The sequence below is a fragment of the Pecten maximus genome, chromosome 19 (assembly GCF_902652985.1).
Source record: "Pecten maximus chromosome 19, xPecMax1.1, whole genome shotgun sequence".
Lineage (NCBI taxonomy): Eukaryota > Metazoa > Mollusca > Bivalvia > Pectinida > Pectinidae > Pecten > Pecten maximus.
The window spans coordinates 22,265,559-22,288,027 of NC_047033.1; the positions used below are offsets into that span (position 1 = coordinate 22,265,559).

General features: G+C 38.5%; 1 protein-coding gene across 3 annotated transcripts in view; it reads right to left on the minus strand.

Annotated features, from left to right (window-relative positions):
- LOC117317384 (mitogen-activated protein kinase kinase kinase 13-A-like) overlaps nucleotides 1–22,469 on the minus strand; it is a 187,298-nt gene that overhangs the window by 37,981 nt on the left and 126,848 nt on the right. For all 3 annotated transcript variants that reach the window (XM_033872189.1, XM_033872190.1, XM_033872191.1), the window contains one exon: nucleotides 3,597–3,859. In XM_033872189.1, the coding sequence (XP_033728080.1) occupies nucleotides 3,597–3,859 (263 nt within the window). The remainder of the gene's footprint in view (nucleotides 1–3,596; nucleotides 3,860–22,469) is intronic.

Below are 22,469 nucleotides of genomic sequence, written 5' to 3' on the forward strand. Positions count from 1 at the left end.
AGGCCATTATATGTTGATCTATAGGCCATTATATGTTGATCTATAGGCCATTATATGTTGATCTATAGGCCATTATAAGTTGATCTATAGGCCATTATATGTTGATCTATAGGCCATTATATGTTGATCTATAGGCCATTATAAGTTGATCTATAGGCCATTATAAGTTGATCTATAGGCCATTATAAGTTGATCTATAGGCCATTATAAGTTGATCTATAGGCCATTATAAGTTGATCTATAGGCCATTATAAGTTGATCTATAGGCCATTATAAGTTGATCTATAGGCCATTATAAGTTGATCTATAGGCCATTATAAGTTGATCTATAGGCCATTATAAGTTGATCTATAGGCCATTATAAGTTGATCTATAGGCCATTATAAGTTGATCTATAGGCCATTACATGTTGATCTATAGGCCATTATAAGTTGATCTATAGGCCATTATAAGTTGATCTATAGGCCATTATAAGTTGATCTATCGGCCATTATAAGTTGATCTATATGCCATTATAAGTTGATCTATAGGCCATTACAAGTTGATCCATCGGCCATTATAAGTTGATCTATAGGCCATTATAAGTTGATATATCGGCCATTATATGTTGATCTATAGACCATTATATGTTGATCTATATGCCATTATAAGTTGATCTATAGGCCATTATATGTTGATCTATATGCCATTATAAGTTGATCTATTGGCCATTATAAGTTTATCTATAGACCATTATATGTTGATCTATAGGCCATTATAAGTTGATCTATAGGCCATTATAAGTTGATCTATAGGCCATTATATGTTGATCTATAGGCCATTATAAGTTGATCTATCGGCCATTATAAGTTGATCTATAGGCCATTATAAGTTGATCTATAGGCCAGTATATGTTGATCTATAGGCCATTATATGTTGATCTATAGACCATTATAATCAAATATTAATCAAACAAGTCTTTGCCTTTGGGCCTTAACGGTTACCTGAGTTTTGAAATATTTAAGTCAATTTGACCCATATTGGCCCCTTTGTCTCAGGTGACCTAAAAAGCAGATTACTATTTTATTCATATATTAGAGTAGGCTAGGTAAACTTGTTTAAATACATTTTGTAGTCCTTCATTTCAGCACACTATTGGCCCAACATCAGGTCTCTGTGTCTCTTGGTCAGCAAGAAGTCATTGTTTAAAGATGTTTAACACTTTAAACCCCTTTGACCTTGAATGTATAGGCCTGTTATAACTGGCAACTGTCATAGGTATATTTCTTGAAGTGTTAGGAAAATCTAAACAAATTTCAGTTGTCCTAATTGAGCAGCCCAAATTTTCAGAGGCAATACTAATTTTTTGTACAATTTGTTGTCATTTGGAGATGAACTATGCATCTCCACTACCAATGTGTTGTCGTGAAGTCAACTGAAATCAACTTTGATTGATGGGAGCAGGTAACTACATCTGTAATAGGTTTGCAATTAAAAGACATCTATGAAGGGCCTGGTGTATTAATTTTTTTCAGTTTAACCATTTTTGTTTTTGTGATTGATATATTGGAACAACCAATATAAATAAAACTAGAAATTGTCAATGACAATTTGACAGGCTTTTCATCGATCTACTTAACATTAAAGATCTAAAGGCTTTAAAAAGAAACAAGATGCTCAATAGGCCTGTATTGTAAATAAGAGGCCCAATGGACCTGTATTGTTAACCTGATCCTACAGCAACATTGAAGTTTATCGAGGTCATTTCTGAAAATACTAAGTTGATTACCACTATATTCCCATAATAGAGTTGGATAGGTTTATTCATATCAATAAATTTTCTTGTCATTCATTCAAGCATACTATTGGCCTAATATCAGGTCTCTGATTCTCTTGGTTACCGGGAAATCATTGTTAATATTGAAGCCTATTTGACTCATGTGACCTTGAATGTAGGTCAAGGTCATTCATTTGAACAAACTTGGTATTCCTTTGCCCCAGCATGCTAGAGACCAAATATCAGGTCCCTGAGCCTCTTGGTTATTGAGAAGATGGCTGTTTAAGATTAGCAATAATTGCACAAACATGGAAATTTTCAAAATAGCATACTACCTGAACGGATAGTGCTATAGAAAAAATCATTAGAATGACATACCGCATCATTCACCTCCGTAAACAAAATTCAAAAATGAAAAAGCTGACCTTTCACTCCATAGTGAGCTTTTTTATCTGACATCTGACCTTATAACTTGTTTTAAAAAAGTTAGCCCCAAACGTGTTCTTCCATAATATTGATTCAAATAAAACTAACTTTAATGGTTATTTTAAAAGTCATGGCCATTTTAAACTTTTTAGTTATGAAACCATGGCGACCATAATGGATATCACACTTTCTTGAAAATAAGAAAACTTGGACAGAAATATCTCAGAGTCATATAAAAAAAGTTTGTGCTGAATCCCACTGGTGGAACTTGATAAGTTTAAAATATGAGTTGTCAGCATGCTCAAAAGATCAAAGAAAATATTCAAAATGGTATACATCGTTAATGACAAATGTTACCGGAAAAATTGAAGACATCAGCTGTTTTATATGATCTCGGACCTTGAAACAACATGTAATTAGAAAAAACTTTTCAGGTATGACGTCATGGCAGCCATTTTGGATAACTTTGATCTACTTAAAAATGTTGCAGGACTATATGCATCTTCAAACATAGTTCTACAGCATACTTTAAAGACTTTAAACCTATATCTTTTACCTATCGAAAGATATTGATTCCACAAGAACAGGAGGAAGAATAAGAAACATAACAAAAACAATAGGTTTTCTCACCGTTGTTGAAAAGCCCTAATGAATATTGTTATAATACTGTTGCTTGGGCTAATAACAAAAGTTTTGTACCCAGGAAATAATTTGAAAGCGGTAAACCACAAAAGAAAGTACTCACAAAATTTCATGTTATACAGTAATGATCTGTATGTCACATTACATGAACAATTTTCCCTTAATACAAGTCAGAAGAAAATCCGTGATTCTGCATGTCTCATTGTTTATTCCTGCAGTTATAACTACAATTATACTATCACTATCAATAATTCAGACGATGAATATGTAAGGATTCACAATAGCATCCAAATATATGCATGAAATTCCAAAAATGCTAGCAATAAATTCCATACATTTTTAAATGTATGTTAGTTATTCCAACTGTATTCAATTAAAATTCATCCTAAATAGTAATACATGTATCTTCCTTCATATACAAAGAATCAATATGATAATGATTCAGAAATATGTATCAACCAGTTAAATATTCTAGGAATCTTATATTTCAATATAAATATGTGAGGAATGCTGGTCAAGCTAGCAGCCTGTCATATAGAGCTGTGTAACATATTGACAGATACATGTATGTCTATTCTTTTCAGCCCCAAATCCCCAGAACTAAAAACAGTAAAAAATATATATGCCCAAGCCAGATGTCAGTTGGAACTCTTCAATTTCAAAAGCCATGTTGAAAATACATGTATTTTCCACATGAATCAGAAATTATTTGCAGGAGGTGGCTTATATGCAGTAAAATACAACTTATTTGTGGATAATTGTCTTTAATTACCTTGCTGTTTAAGTTCATTCTGTGCTGCTTTTCCAATCATGGACCAAACTGGTCGTAGACAGCCTAGCAGACCCTCAAAAAATCCTCTCTGGGCTGCGTCACGGTAACCAACCTCTAGTTCATCCTCCTGTCGTTTATTGGCAGCATGATGGGAAGGTGTGACAGGGGCAGAGTGTGCTTCGGTGGGAGAAGGTGTCGAGGACGATGAAGAGGATTTTTCTGTGAGGCTCAGCTGATCTATGTCATGCTCCAACTGGAGCATACTGAAACAAAATTATAACTGTTCAGACAAAAATTCATTTCATATGGAGAAAGCATCTGAATAAATAATGCATTCTTTCATCAAATGTTTGAGAAGACAGATTAATGCCTTATTAGGTAAACAACGCACAATCAAAATTTCATCATTAAATTTCAGTTCGTTTCTAACTTAATTTATCTAAGAAATTGTTTGGAAGTCTCAATACCTAGTTCTTAATTACCGGTATAAAAGTTTTTTCCCTGAACTAGGTTTGTCTGTAGAGAGCATTTCTTAGGTTATTTAACGTAAAATTGATTTGAAAAAGAACTACAATTCTGTCAATTATGAATAAAGATATATATGGTTAAGAATTTATTAATGCAAATTTAACACATAGTCAAATAACTCACAACTTCAAGCATTCACTTTTGACAAAAATATTTTTATAGTCAATCTTAAGAATACTCAATAATATTTGTAGGCAGCTGGCCATTTTCTCATTGTCAGCAAATTTTTAAAGGTCTGTCTTAAAGGTTGCATGTCACTGCAGGGACATAAAAGCAGCTAGAAGTGAAGAGGAAGGTAATTGGAGGCTTGGTACAGGTTTTATTGGCCGGTCTGTGGATTGTGTAGGCACTTCAGTGTATATCCCAGGGCTTAATGGCTAGATCATAATGTACATACAGATGGATGTTGAAGAAAAATTAAGCACAAATGTATTTCATTTCTTTGTTTCAAGCCACAATTTTGCCATCTTTGCTTATATATGTATAATTAATTTTTAGGGAATTAGAAAAGCTATTCATCATATCTGAGTGTATTATTCCCAAATCTAAGAAAAGCAAAGCAGATACGATTTCAAGGCAATTTTGCTGCAAAAATGGTGATCATTTCCAAAATCAACTTGATGCAGGACCTTTAAAGGAAAGCTAACAATCAATAAGTCAGAATCCATTTAACTATTAGAAATTTAAGAATGCTAAAAGGTAAAAAAAAGGACACAGTGTTGAGTTCCCAAAACCAAAAACATGTATTTCTCCTTAATAATTCAACAACCTTAAATAAACTCTTTGGTCTAAATTTTGATTTCAACCTTTGGATGTCACACACTGCATTTTGAAATCATTAAGGATTTGTTTGAAGAAGAGATCAATTTCAAAATCACTTAACCTGAAACAAGGGCAGCAATTCCTTGTGGTTTGGGAATGAGAATATTAGTGGCCAATTCATTTTAAACTTAAGTATTAATCTAGCTGTCTCTAGTAGCTTACATGTATCAGTCAGTATCCTGTTTCTATGAATTTGGTTTAAAATTAGTTAGATCTTAATACAATTTTTGACAGTACTGATGGGAACTTGTTGAATGATGAGGACATTTTCAGCAAAGCTAACATGTGTCCTAATGAAGCTTATCAGATGGTCGAAAGACTGAAACACTGCAAACAGGCATAGCCATGCATACAGGCTATCGTATAAATGTCTTGTAGATGAGCAGTGCATTACAACATGATAGCTAACACGATATAATCTTGTATGTCTGTTCAGAAAATACTTCAGCCAACCTCCAGACCCACAGAGACCCAACTCAAGAAGTTATTTTCTGCAAACAGACAATGTGACATAAATTTAAACAGTCTAGAGACCTGCAACATCAAATATTTGCTGATTCTGTAGAATTTCTACGAGACAGAATGCCAATGATATACAAACATACAAATTAATTCAGGCGGGCACAAAATTTTGTGTGGGGGAAGAAAATTACATTTTCTGTGAAATGTCATCAATCTTGAGCCTGCCTGTTTCCACAGCGATGGAAGCCAGTCTGTCTATGAGCTTATTGATCACCCAAATACGTATGAGGGTTTTGCTTGTTAGAAGCGATAACGTCACTGATATTCATTGTTTCTTCTGGCAACATGAGAACAAAAACCACAAAACATTTCTACAGATTGCCGATGGGAGGAGCAATTTACTGTTTTTCCACTTGTAAGAACAGGAGATCATACCCTAAAACATTAACTGATTATCTTTTAAAGATCATTGTCTTGGAAACATCGAAATTGATATTAAAGTCAAAGGGTCTAAGATATTCAGGTGAAAAATGCCCAATTTCAGGAAAACAACTCTCAAATTGAATAAATGAACTAATGTAAACTAGAAGCCAATGGGTCTTCACGGTCATCCAACATCAACGGTTCATAGAACTACATTGTAGTACATGTACATGTAAACATACTCAGAAGCAGTATATATATATAGCTCTGTGGTATGTAAGATATAATTATAGGTAAATATCACCAACGATTAAGCCATTTTCCCAAAACAGAGTATAGCCTAACCTGTATTTAGTACCTATTGTTCTCCCTGTTACAACACAACCTGTGCCCAATGCTAAAATAGGATACACTGGTGGAGTGGGAAGACACCATGGCACCAGTGGAACTGGTGGCCATCTTGGATTTAGGACAGACACTAAAAAAAACACTTCCCCAGGACCGCATCTCAAAATCATTTCAGGAATTAGAGCTGAATCCCACTGGTGGAACTTGAGAAGAAGCCGAAAATATGTGTTGTTCAGGAAAACCATGATTGGCTGCCATGGTTACCATGTCAAAGATTTTACGAGGCTGAAAAATAACAACACTTATTGTTTGCTCCCCTTCCTTAACATCCTCACCAATTCTCTTTTCAATCATGTTTTTCAAGATGGTGGCCATCTTGGATTTTGGACCAATCAAAAAAATAGCAGAACTTCAGGTCTAGACATCTCAGAACATTTCAGGTAAATAGACATCTCAGAATCATTTCAGGTAAATAAGAGCTAAATCCCACAAGTGGAACTTGAGAAATAGTTTGAAATAGCTGTTGTGCAAACATGTTACAAGATGGCCACCATGGCTGCCAACTTTTTACAAGGCCGAAAAATAACAACACTTTTTTGCTCCCTTTCCTTAACATTCCTTTTAATTTTCAGCTATATGGTACCAGTGGAACTGGAGAAGTTTAAAATGTGTTTTTCAAGATGACGGCAATGGCAGCCATCTTGGAATTTGATCAACCAAAAAAGTAACAGCAATTGGTCAGAACCGTCACTTGTGGAACTTGAGAAGAAGTTTGAAACTTGAAAAGTTTATGCATAGATTAGCAGACAGTGATGATGACAGATGAAGCACAATGACTATAGGTCAGATGACTTAAAAATACATCACATTATCATTATTAAAGAGATCTTGACAATGATTTTCTGCCATTCATTTTTGTCATACTGATAATAATATAATAACCTATCTTTTCCACATACAAAAATTACATTTCTGGCATAATATATATTCAAGGTTAAATCTTTCATACATTTTAGTTACACATCAAATAGTTAAATCAATTAAAATGGAGAATGTATTTATTCATAGGGATATATCTTAAAGTAGATCCTATGCATTTCAGATATAACTACTGATGTTTTTGTATATGTAAACTGGCCACTTCCTTTTAAGTACATCAATCTGCAAATCAACAGATCATTTTGGAGCAATGTACAACAAATGAATGGAACTTCATTATCATTCAACATAAAATGCAGAATGCAAGATAGAATATTTAATTTCAAATCATTAATCATCTAATCAGCAGTCTTGATATAATTCATGGCTTAATTAAGATGTTTCATTTTAAGTCCAATTTCTGTCTTCCAAATATCTGCATGCTTTAAATGTAGTGAAAGAAACTGAACTATCATATTTTAAGATACTTCACTGAATTTATACAAGAATTCCAAGAAAATGGATGTGTAGCCTACACAGAAAGTTGGGTGACTACAATAGTTATCACATGGAAACAAATTTTCTATTTTTAGTAAAAGTGACCTTGACCTTTAACCTTTGGACCTGGAAAGCAATCCAAAGCAAGCACTTTTGGTAAGGAAGATCTGCATATGAGTTATTGCACAGAAACTAATTTCTATTTTTAGTAACAGTGACCTTGGCCTTTGACCGGACCTGGAGAGCAATCCCATGCAAGCAATTTTGTTGAGAAATATCTGCATGAAATTTGAGTTTAATCAGCTCAAAGGAACTTGAGGTATCGCATAGAAACCTCTGTGCGGATGACACCGCTGCCATTGTCAATATACTGATACCTATATGTTGCCTGCTTTTGACAGGCGATGCAAAAAAAAGCAATTCAAGATAGCCATGTAAATAACAAAATCTAATGGTATAACCAGAGAGGGATCATAAAACACTAAGCATTTTTTGTTGTGATACCTCAGAAGAGATTATGTTTTGAGCTTTGTGGATCACTGACTATGATATTGGAACTATTGTATCAATCAGCTGATGTTACAGTGATGTTGTCCTTTAACCCAGAACCATTCAAGTGCACTATTATCTACAACCAGGTGTACTGTAATTTTAATTATCCACCTGTAATTAAACCCACTCTGTAACAATTAAGTTTCCCAACATAGAATCTTACTGATGAATAAATAAACTGTTCCCAGAGACATTTCTGTATGTCTGGGGACACTGTCTCAATCCTTCTATGTATGTGATCAGTAATCATGAAATAATTTTGAGGCTAATGAATCTATTTCAGGATAAAGCGTTTGTTATTGTCTTAAAAGGGATGGTGTCAAAGAATGATATTACACTATAATTTAACATAAACATTTTGTTGTTAACAGAATGCTGATCAAATCATTTTTGCTATGACATTATATAATTTTGTAATGGTTGTACTATAGTTGTAATAAATTGGATTGTATTGTAACATATCTATTCAATTTTAACAGATTATATTACAGTTTAACAGGCTGTCTTATATTGTAATAGATTATTTATTATTTATTCAGGAAATAATTATATCAGATTGAAATTTGTAATATTCTTAATATGATCTTGTAACAGCTACATTTGTATATTGTAATACTTGTACATGTGTACATTGTTCTCAGGGGATGTCCTTGTGAAAGCTGGGGGTCAGATGAGAACAGGTCTATTTCAAAATAAAAGTTAGACTATCACAGATGTTATACTGTTATACAGTATTCTACAATAGTTTAACAATGTTACAAATTAAAGGCCAATGTTATGGTAACAGAAGTTATGTATGCTGCCTAAAACTCATGTCTGGTAATCAATTACCCATCACACACATACAATCAAGCAGCTACTACCATAGCACATTATCAAGCTTACTCGAGAGAACTGAGGGATATTGATATAGCCGTACGCTTGGCTAGGACATCGTACCATTAGATTGATTCTTATCTCGGCAAGCAATCACCCGCCATTTCTTCGTTACCATTGACGTACGCCACAGGAACGTGCGTGTGTGCGTGCATGCTGGCGGTCGATACTAAAAATGCTACCTCAACACTATGCCCTGTCTTAATCGAACTTGTTGCTGTATCCTGAACGCAAATAGCTTGCAAATAACTGCGGTCTTGATACAAAAATTGATTTTTTTCTCTGTGAATTAACTGTTGCGAAAGACTGTTGGTTCTATCGCTTTCCATATGACGTCCAAGCTGACTCGGAGGCATGAAATTGAACGCCAGATAGGAGTGTGCCAAGCCAACTGCTATACTAAGTTCTATCATAATCTGACAAAAAAATTGCTAATTGTACGAGCCTGCTGTTTTGAAGACTTTTTTTACTGCTTAAACCAGTCATTAGAAATAGCAAATTATAGACATCACATTGAAAGAGTGTCACAGCTTTAGGTTTAAACGGCCATCAATGAATGTGCAAATGTGAAGAGCTTATACAGGTCTCCCAAATGACAAAATGTTTCGAACCAGTTAAAACACACTGACGATACAACTCTATAATAACATAGTCACAATGATTTCAGGTAAAGTTACTTCAATTCTTGTCATTTTCATGAGAATATGCATACGTATAATGCATATAAAACTCGCAACATGCAAAAGTCAAAAATGGGGAAAGCAAGCAAAATTATTGAGGAAATTTACAATTTAATAGATTAATATAATAATAATTATTATATGCTTCTTTACATCAGGTGAATTGAATGTATGAAATAGAGAAATAAGATAAATAGATAGAATAATTGTCATATGAGTTCTGAACTGTTTCAGTAAAAAAAATTCTGTCAATTTGATCCACTCATCAAGGCCAACATGTGCATACCATCAGATCGCCATCCCATTCTCATAATTTGAACCAAGTTCAATTTACTTCCAGTCACAATTAAGTAAACAATCGTGATGAAAAACGCGATTTCCCTTCATAAACAAGAGTGAAATGTACATCCTCCCCATGGGGAAATAGGAGACTCTTAGGGCCATGAAATTCAGAATTAGAATAGATCACTAGAAATTTCATCTCAAGTTACATTAACAATTGTTTTTTTTCAAACTTATTTCAATTTAACATTGTTTAAAATACCTAATAAACAATTAAGAAATATGATATATAATTTCACTGTAAAGGGTCTTTGTTACTGAAGGACTCATTTAAATATTTGGTTTGAAGAAAAATCTTAAGATTGAAGTTACCATCACCAAAGCTGTCTCAATTCAAAATGATTATCAACTGTGTATGACATTTGATAAAAATAATCAATTAACAATTCAAATGAAAGCTATTCACTAGATTAATCCAATTAAAACTTATTGATTTTTGTCCTACTCTTCCTCTATAGCTTCCCTGTATATTTTATCTGTGTACAAGGTTTACATAGCCTGTGTTCCAATACAGAGTGGGATCATACAAAGACCTTGGCCGATCAATACAGTTTTCAACCTACGTCAGAGAAACCAGCAGAATGTCTGAACAAACAACATCACCTCTCCATAATTTTCTTTAAAATCTGTCTTCAATCCATGTAATATAAAGAATCAACAAACATAACAGTAGATGCCTTAACACATCAACTGCCAAAATTAAGTCAACAAAGTTCAAATGTTAGCCAATATTGCCTAAAAGTTAAAATTCTGATAAAAATATTTCTGTTGCAAAAATACATTGACAAATTAATATCAACATCCATTAGTAGGGGAAAGGATTTGTATGCTAAATTAATAATATAATAGTCTATTCAGGACTAAGGGGTCAATAACCAGTGATCGATTTACTATGTGTCCAGTTTGCAATGTCGACCTAAGATGTTTACTTTAGGACAAATGGGGACTATTAGGTATTTTGGGACAAATGGGGACTATGGGGTACTTTAGGACAAATGGAGACTATTAGGTATTTTAGGACAAATGGGGACTATTAGGTATTTTAGTACAAATGGGGACTATTAGGTACTTTAGGACAAATGGGGACTATTAGGTATTTTAGGACAAATGGGGACTATTAGGTATTTTAGGACAAATGGGGACTATTAGGTATTTTAGGACAAATGGGGACTATTAGGTATTTTAGGACAAATGGAGACTATCAGACTTCGGGTACTTAATAGGACAATTGGTCCTAAGAAGGGTTTACAGAGGTTAAGAACATTATGTAAGAAGATACAATCATTTTGTTTCTGGATTAATTAATAAATTAATTAAAACTAGCTATTTTTCATGTTTTTTTTATTTTTGTAAATACTACTATAATACATTACACTGTTTGTAAAATGTGTAAATTTCTTCCTCAATGAGATGTTCATGCAATCTGCATTAGAGTTATATATAGGGTCTATCTGGGATACTGAGCTATAATTTTCACATATATGTTTTGGTAATATGGTCTTTGTTTTAAGGTAGAGTATATGAAACGAATACAGGAAAAAATAATTAAACTGCATAAGTGATAGCGATGAAGGCAGATTCAAGTCTTAGCAAAGCAATTTACTGGTCCAGTCACTCTGTCCTAGAATTACTACTGTTATAAGGATATTTGAATCAATTTCTGGGAGAATTACATCTACATATAGAACAGGACCAATCCCATCAACATCATTCTACACCTACCACCACTGTGTCAACCAATCAACATCACTCTACACCTACCACCACGCTGTCAACCAATCAACATCATTCTACACCTACCACCACGCTGTCAACCAATCAACATCATTCTACACCTACCACAACACTGTCGGCCCATCAACATCATTCTACACCTACCACCAGGCTGTCAACCAATCAACATTATTCTACACCTACCACAATGCTGTCAACCAATCAACATCACTCTACACCTACCACCAGGCTGTCAACCAATCAACATTATTCTACACCTACCACAATGCTGTCAACCAATCAACATCATTCTACACCTACCACCACGCTGTCAACCAATCAACATCACTCTACACCTACCACCACGCTGTCAACCAATCAACATTATTCTACACCTACCACCACGCTGTCAACCAATCAACATCATTCTACACCTACCACCACGCTGTCAACCAATCAACATCATTCTACACCTACCACCACCCTACCCTGTTAACCAATCAACATCATTCTATGACTGCCACAACACTGTCAACCAATCAACATCATTCTACACCTGCCAACAGGCTGTCAACCAATCAACATCATTCTACACCTACCACCACCCTACCCTGTTAACCAATCAACATCATTCTATGACTGCCACAACACTGTCAACCAATCAACATCATTCTACACCTACCACTAGGCTGTTGACACATCAACATCATTCCTGTTCAAATGACCTCTCACCTCATTTGCAGTACTGCAATGCATGCTTTGTCGCAAATCCCAAATGCAGATTTCAATGTAAATAATGTAACAATAAACAATATATTGACAGCAATTCATACAGGGATGTTACGTTCATTGCCTTCGACACATGCATTTATTGCATTTTCTTGTGAGATATAGAAATTTATCAAACTAATAAAACTGATATTTTACTGTAGCTATGAGCAGTGAAAATATGAGATTTTGCAGTGAAAATATTAGTTTTTGTTATTGACCAATCAGATCGGACTTTAATGTATTCATCTCATTGAAACTTGCTGATTTTTTCAATCGAAGCAAAGATAGATAAATGGGTTATTTTGCTGTATTTCTGAAATATTCAGACTAGTTTTTGACCAAATACTCTCTTGATGTGAGCTTTTCAAGCATAGATTCTCCGATGACAGCAGAACACGATTGAATTGCATTGATCAATTATTTCAAAATGGTGCCGTCAAGTTGATGTGGAGTAACGTCACAAAGGGATGATATTATAAATTATGTTACTGATCCCCACGCTTTTTGACGCTATTAATTTTTCGATGTTTTTGATTTTATTAAGCATATAAATTTTGTTAAAAAGACAGAATATTTCGATATTTTTTGCTTGTGCTTTGAAAATATCAACATTCTGATTCATACTTTCATACTTGTGAAATATATGTTATATTAAACGGGAAACCATTCAACATCCTCAATGTATTTGGGCACAATTTCACATCCACATAGTCAAATATTTTTGACTATAATGTCTTTCTTCTGACATAATCTGATATCCAACTTTTGATATGTTCACATGAAATTCAAATGGGAAGAAACTGCCTTTGGTATTCAAGAACATGTTTCTTATTTTTGTTTGTGTGGACTCCAATCACACTACAAACTGGAAATGATTGGAATACTACATGATACATCAACTGTTTAGCCTGACACTGTTATAGCTTGGAGCAATTATCCAAGGGTAATTAGGCATCCTTGGTCCTTTACTTAAAAGTCTAACTTCTTATTGGTGAGCTATATCACCACTCTGACCAGGTAATTAAGAGTCTCCTTTCGATATCAATTTGATTTTGTATGATGTCTGTTTCATTTATAACTGATCACCACACCACCTGTGATAGGTTTCATCCAACCATCTTTTCTCTTCTTGACAGGACTCTGATTATGAGCTGTACCTATTCTAGAGAAATAAGAGGCCCATGGGCCTTAACGGTCATCTGACTAAATTATTGGTGATTGTGTATTTCATTGAATATCAAATAGAAAGAGGCCTTATGGGCTTAAATCGCTGATTGGCATGGAGGTTTTGGTTGAGAAGTTGTTTGAAGACTTGAGTCCTGTAATCTTAAAAGGAGGTCACCCCAGAATGCTACAGATCCAATATCAACTCCCTATTGAGAAGAAGTTGTTTAAACATTTTAGCCTATTCCACCCCTGTGACCTTGAATGTAGGTCAAGGTCATTCATTTGAACAAACTTGGTAGCCCTTTGCCCCAGCATGCTACAGGACCAATATTAAGTCCCTTGGCGTTTATTTATTGAGAAGAAGGTGTTGAAAGATTTTAGCCTATTTGACTCTAGTGACCTTGAAAGTAGATCAAGGTCATCCATTTTAATAAGCTTGGTAGCCCTTTACCCCAGTATGCTACAGGGCAAATATCAAGTCCCTGGGCCATTTGGTTATTGAGAAGAGATCAATTAAACATTTCATTCTATTTGACCCCTTTGACTTTGAATGAAAGTCAAGGTCATTCATTTAAACAAAATTGGTAGCCCTTCATCCAAGCATACCACAGGTCTAATATCAAGACCATGTGCCTCTTGGTTGTTGAGAAGAAGTTGTTTGAAGATTTTAGCCGATTTGGCCCATGTGACCTTGAATGAAAGTCAAGGTCATCCATTTGAACAAAAATGGTACCCCTTCAACCCAGAATGATACAGGCGAAAAATCAAGTCCCTGGCACTCTTGGTTATTGAGAAGAAGTCAATTAAACATTTCAGCCTATTTGACCCCTTTGACCTTGAATGAAGGTCAGGGTCATTCATTTGAACAAACTTGGTAGCTCTTCACCAAAGCATGCTACAGAACCAATATCAAGTCCCTGGGCCTCTTGGTTATTGAGAAGAAGCTGTTTAAAATATTTCAGCCTATTGGACCCCTGTGACCTTGAAAGAAGGTCAAGGTCATCCATTTTAACAAACTTGGTAGGGATTTATCCAAGCATGCCACAGGCCCAATACCAGTACCCTGAAACTTCTAGTTATTGAGAAGAAGTCGTTTAAAATGTTTACACATAACGATGGACGAAGCATGATGACCCTTCAGGTCAGATGACCTAATGATATCTTATTTAACCCATTGTCATAATCAATTCCTCCAAATTGAGTTGATCAAGGAAATATAAATTTTCTCAATTGCCCTATATATCTAACTGTGGGGAAGGGTACTTATAAAGACATTAGATGTAGATTTGTGATGCAGATAACATTGTGATGTATGTACAACAGCTAGACACGCTACAGCCTTTTAACCTGTCATACCTCATCCTTCTCAGAAGTCTGAAGCACGTCAGTCAACAGCATCTGGGATAGAGTCTGAGGAGATTACTTTTTTTCACCCAACAGAAATGTACTGACTTTTTATGTAAAGAACAATATACAGAGTTTTATTCATCAAAGGCTGACAAAGTTATATCCTTGATTTAAGTAGCAATGCCTGACCCCCACCTAACATAAGCAACCTAAGACCTGTCAGTTATCTGCCCATCCATTTCCAGGTACTTACCCTTACCCTGGTCACCTTATTAATAACTACTATATCTAAACAAAGTTACTTTGGCCTCACCATTTATATCAACAAGAGGCCCATGGGCCTTAACGGTCATCTGACAAACACTTACACTTACAGCAGGGACACACACCCCAATCCAGCATTATTACCATAAATTATTTATCGCAGCCAGTTATGTTTTAGATCAAATTTGGTTTTTATCCATTTAGCTTGTCCAGGAAGGGCAGCATCATAAAGCAAAATTTTAGCCAAGTTCCCATTTTTGGGGCATGCCCCTCTGTCCCAATGGGTCAGACAAGACTCATTTATATCAATTAGGATTGCCTTTCCCCAATGATGTTTCATACTAAATATGGTTGTAATCAATTCAGGCATTAAGGAGGAATTGCATTTTTAAGAAATGTTTAACCTAAGCGCTCCTTTTGCCCCATCTTTTTTTCCCCAGGGGTCAAACCTGTCTCATTAAAAAATATGATTGCCGTCACCTTATGTTTCACATCAAATTTGGTTGTAATCCACCAAAAGGTTAGGGAGGATTAGGATTTAACAGCAAATATTCACCAAAGTTCCCCTTTTGGGGCCCTGCCCCTCAGGCCCCAGGGGTCACACTAGCCTCGTTTATATAAAATATGACCACCCTTCCCAAAGGATGTTTCACACCATATTTCGTATTAATCCACCCAAGGGTTAGAGAGAAGTAGGATTTATAGCAAAAATTCACCAAAGTTCCCCTTTTGGGGCCCCGCCCCTCTGGCCCTAGGGGTCAAACCAGCCTCATTTATATAAAATATGACCACCCTCCATCAATGATGTTTCACACCAAATTTGGTAATAATTCACTATGGGTGTTAGGAGGAGTAGCATTTTATAGCAAAATTTCATCAAAGTTCCCCTTTTGGGGCCCCGCCCCTCTGGCCCCAGGGGCCACACCAGCCTCATTTATATAAAATATGACCACCCTCCCCCAATGATGTTTCACAACATATCTGGTTGAAATCTACTAAAGGGTTCAGGAGGAGTAGGATTTTATAGCAAAATTTCATCAAAGTTCCCCATTTGGGGCCCCACCCCTCAGGCCCCAGGGGTCACACTAGCCTCATTTATATAAAATATGACCGCCCTCCCCAAATGATGTTTCACAACATATCTGGTTGAAATCCACTAAAGGGTTAAGGAGGAGTAGGATTTTATAGCAAAATTTCATCAAAGTTCCCCTTTTGGGGCCCCGCCCCTCAGGCCCCAGGGGTCACACCAACTTCATTTATATAAAATATGACCGCCCTCCCCCAATGATGTTTCACACCAAATTTAGTTGTAATCCACCCAAGGGTAAAGGAGGAGTAGGATTTTATAGCAATATTCACCTAAGTTCCCTTTTTGGGGCCCCGCCCTTCTGGCCCCAGGGGTCAGACCAGCCTCATTTATATAAAATATGATTGCCCTCCCTCAATGATGCTTCAAACCAAATTTGGAAGTAATCCACCCAAGCGTTAAGGAGGAGTAGCGTTTTGAAAGAAAAAGTTTACGGACGGCGCACGGCGCACGGCGCACGGCGGACGGCGGACGACGACGGACGAAGCACGATGACTATAGGTCATCCTGACCCTTTGGGTCAGATGACCTAAAAATCTATAATCTACTGACTTGGCCTGACCTCTTAATAACTTATTGGCCTCTTCTCATTTCTCATTGACTTACTGGCTTGGCCTCACCTCCTCATAATTTATTGGCCTGGTCTCATGCACCTACTCCTAACTTACTGGCCTGACCTCACCTTCTCATAATCTATTGTATTGGCCTACCATCATCTCCTCAGATATTGGCCTGTCCTCATCTCCTACTAACTTATTGGCCTGTCCTCGCTTCCTACTAACATACTGGACTGTCCTCATCTCCTAACATATTGGTCTGTCCTCACCTCCTACTAACATACTGGACTGTCCTCATCTCCTAACATATTGGCCTGTCCTCACCTCCTACTAACATACTGGACTGTCCTCATCTCCTAACTTATTGGCCTGTCCTCATCTCCTTACATATTGGCCTGTCCTCACCTCCTACTAACATATTGGCCTGTCCTCACCTCCTACTAACATATTGGCCTGTCCTCACCTCCTACTAACATATTGGCCTGTCCTCACCTCCTACTAACTTATTGGCCTGTCCTCACCTCCTACTAACATACTGGACTGTCCTCACCTCCTTACATATTGGCCTGTCCTCACCTCCTATTAACTTATTGGCCTGTCCTCACCTCCTACTAACTTATTGGCCTGTCCTCACCTCCTACTAACATACTGGACTGTCCTCACCTCCTTACATATTGGCCTGTCCTCATCTCCTTACATATTGGCCTGTCCTCATCTCCTTACATATTGGCCTGTCCTCACCTCCTACTAACATATTGGCCTGTCCTCACCTCCTACTAACATACTGGCCTGTCCTCATCTCCTTACATATTGGCCTGTCCTCACCTCCTACTAACATATTGGCCTGTCCTCACCTCCTACTAACATACTGGACTGTCCTCACCTCCTACTAACATATTAGCCTGTCCTCACCTCCTACTAACATACTGGCCTGTCCTCACCTCCTACTAACATATTGGCCTGTCCTCACCTCCTACTAACTTATTGGCCTGTTCTCAACTCCTACTAACTTATTGGCCTGTCCTTACCTCCTACTAACATATTGGCCTGTCCTCACCTCCTACTAACATATTGGCCTGTCCTCACCTCCTACTAACATACTGGACTGTCCTCATCTCCTTACATATTGGCCTGTCCTCACCTCCTACTAACATACTGGACTGTCCTCACCTCCTACTAACATACTGGACTGTCCTCATCTCCTAACATATTGGCCTGTCCTCACCTCCTACTAACTTATTGGCCTGTTCTCAACTCCTACTAACTTATTGGCCTGTCCTTACCTCCTACTAACATACTGGACTGTCCTCACCTCCTACTAACATACTGGACTGTCCTCACCTCCTACTAACATATTGGCCTGTCCTCACCTCCTACTAACATATTGGCCTGTCCTCACCTCCTACTAACATATTGGCCTGTTCTCAACTCCTACTAACTTATTGGCCTGTCCTTACCTCCTACTAACATACTGGACTGTCCTCACCTCCTACTAACATACTGGACTGTCCTCACCTCCTACTAACATACTGGACTGTCCTCACCTCCTACTAACATACTGGACTGTCCTCATCTCCTAACATATTGGCCTGTCCTCACCTCCTACTAACTTATTGGCCTGTTCTCAACTCCTACTAACTTATTGGCCTGTCCTTACCTCCTACTAACATACTGGACTGTCCTCACCTCCTACTAACATACTGGACTGTCCTCACCTCCTACTAACATATTGGCCTGTCCTCACCTCCTACTAACATATTGGCCTGTCCTCACCTCCTACTAACATACTGGACTGTCCTCATCTCCTAACATATTGGTCTGTCCTCACCTCCTACTAACATATTTGCTTGTCCTCACCTCCCACTAACATACTGGACTGTCCTCATCTCCTGTCCTCATCTCCTAACTTATTGGCCTGTCCTCACCTCCTAACATATTGGCCTGTCCTCACCTCCGACTAACAAACTGACTTGTCCTCATCTACATCTCCTACATTTTTTATCATTTATCCTAACTTGGAAATACTTTTTCTCAGTAATATGGGCCCATTTGTCAACAAACCAGTGAATTACAACAGGTCATAGCTGTGTCACACTAACAGGTCACGGCTGTGTCACACTAACAGGTCTTGGCTGTGTCACACTAACAGGTCTTGGCTGTGTCACACCAATAGGTCACAGCTGTGTCACACTAACAGGTCACGGCTGTATCACACTAACAGGTCACGGCTGTGTCACACTAACAGGTCATGTCTGTGTCACACTAACAGGTCATGGCTGTGTCACACCAACAGGTCACGGCTGTGTCACACTAACAGGTCATGTCTGTGTCACACTAACAGGTCACTGCTGTGTCACACTAACAGGTCACGGCTATGTCACACTTACAGGTCATGGCTGTGTCACACTAACAGGTCACGGCTGTGTCACACTAACAGGTCACGGCTGTGTCACACTAACAGGTCATGGTTGTGTCACACTAACAGGTCACGGCTGTGTCACACCAACAGGTCACGGCTGTATCACACTAACAGGTCACGGCTGTGTCACACTAACAGGTCATGGCTGTGTCACACTAACAGGTCACGGCTGTATCACAGTAACAGGTCATGGCTGTATCACACTAACAGGTCACAGCTGTGTCACACTAACAGGTCACAGCTGTGTCACACTTACAGGTCTTGGCTGTCACACTAACAGGTCACGGCTGTGTCACACTAACAGGTCATGGCTGTGTCACACTAACAGGTCACGGCTGTATCACACTAACAGGTCATGGCTGTGTCACACCAATAGGTCTTGGCTATGTCACACTAACAGGTCATGGCTGTGTCACACTAACAGGTCACAGCTGTGTCACACTAACAGGTCATGGCTGTGTCACACCAACAGGTCACTGCTGTGTCACACTAACAGGTCACGGCTATGTCACACCAACAGGTCACGGCTGTGTCACACTAACAGGTCACAGCTGTGTCACACTAACAGATCATGTCTGTGTCACACTAACAGGTCACGGCTGTGTCACACTAACAGGTCACGGCTGTGTCACACCAACAGGTCACGGCTGTATCACACTAACAGGTCATGGCTGTGTCACACCAACAGGTCATGGCTGTATCACACTAACAGGTCATGGCTGTATCACACCAACAGGTCATGGCTGTGTCACACCAACAGGTCATGGCTGTGTCACACCAACAGGTCATGGCTGTATCACACTAACAGGTCACAGCTGTGTCACACTAACAGGTCACGGCTATGTCACACCAACAGGTCTTGGCTGTGTCACACTAACAGGTCTTGGCTGTGTCACACTAACAGGTCACTGCTGTGTCACACTAACAGGTCACGGCTATGTCACACTTACAGGTCACGGCTGTATCACACTAACAGGTCACGGCTGTGTCACACTTACAGGTATTGGCTGTCACACTAACAGGTCACGGCTGTATCACACTTACAGGTCACGGCTGTGTCACACTAACAGGTCTTGGCTGTGTCACACTAACAGGTCACGGCTGTGTCACACTAACAGGTCTTGGCTGTGTCACACTAACAGGTCACTGCTGTATCACACTAACAGGTCACAGCTGTGTCACATTTACAGGTCACAGCTGTGTCACACTAACAGATCATGTCTGTGTCACACTAACAGGTCTTGGCTGTGTCACACTTACAGGTCACAGCTGTGTCACACTAACAGGTCACGGCTGTATCACACTAACAGGTCATGGCTGTATCACACTAACAGGTCACGGCTGTTTCACACCAACAGGTCACGGCTGTGTCACACTAACAGGTCACAGCTGTGTCACACTAACAGGTCATGGCTGTGTCACACTAACAGGTCACGGCTATGTCACACTAACAGGTCTTGGCTGTATCACACTAACAGGTCACGGCTGTGTCACACTAACAGATCATGTCTGTGTCACACTAACAGGTCACAGCTGTGTCACACCAATATGTCATGGCTGTATCACACTAACAGGTCATGGCTGTGTCACACTAACAGATCATGTCTGTGTCACACCAACAGGTCACGGCTGTATCACACTAACAGGTCACAGCTGTGTCACACTTACAGGTCACGGCTGTGTCACACTAACAGGTCACAGCTGTGTCACACTAACAGGTCACAGCTGTGTCACACTAACAGTTCACGGCTGTGTCACACTTACAGGTCACGGCTGTGTCACACTAACAGGTCACAGCTGTGTCACACTTACAGGTCACGGCTGTGTCACACTAACAGGTCACAGCTGTGTCACACTTACAGGTCACGGCTGTGTCACACTAACAGGTCACAGCTGTGTCACACTAACAGGTCACGGCTGTGTCACACTAACAGGTCACAGCTGTGTCACACTTACAGGTCACGGCTGTGTCACACTAACAGGTCACAGCTGTGTCACACTAACAGTTCACGGCTGTGTCACACTTACAGGTCACGGCTGTGTCACACTAACAGGTCACAGCTGTGTCACACCAATATGTCATGGCTGTATCACACTAACAGGTCATGGCTGTGTCACACTAACAGATCATGTCTGTGTCACACCAACAGGTCACGGCTGTATCACACTAACAGGTCACAGCTGTGTCACACTTACAGGTCACGGCTGTGTCACACTAACAGGTCACAGCTGTGTCACACTAACAGGTCACGGCTGTGTCACACTAACAGGTCACAGCTGTGTCACACTTACAGGTCACAGCTGTGTCACACTAACAGGTCACAGCTGTGTCACACTAACAGTTCACGGCTGTGTCACACTTACAGGTCACGGCTGTGTCACACTAACAGGTCACAGCTGTGTCACACTTACAGGTCACGGCTGTATCACACTAACAGGTCACGGCTGTGTCACACCATCAGAATCCTTTATTTCTCCATCTACAGGCCAATAATGTATGCCACATAGGGGCTTCATCAATGGTCAGTGATGTACCTGCCATGTATTCAATGACCACTGACCAGTAACTACCGTAGGTTATCTCCTCTATGATTATGAGCACAGACCCTTTTATCACCTTCAATGGTCAATGTCAGATTTAATTTATCATTTGAGTTCAGCTCCTGAAAACCCAGCTTTTACTGTATCTAATTGTTTGCCACCCTAGCTATCACTATAGCAGAACCTTAAACCCTTGTTTGTTTTTGTTTAATGTCCTATTATAAACAACCAGGGTCATTTAAGGGGTCAGTACCAGGCAACTGCCCACGTAGGTTTTGAACTCGCCACCGAGAGGTGGAGGGCTAGTGATACAGTGTCTGAACACCTTAACCACTCGGCCATTACCACCCCTTCCTCAAACCCTTCTCCACTTCAAGTTGCTTGAAACTATTTTTGTCATATGGCTAATTTGTGATAATTCTAATTATGTGATTATTCTAAAAGTTCTGAAAGCATTAAAATGTTTGTAAATTTGTAATTTGTAAAGCCGGGGGTTCTTATTAAGTAAAATATTGTACTTACCAGTTTAAATGACTAAAACCCTCACAGGAGTTTCTG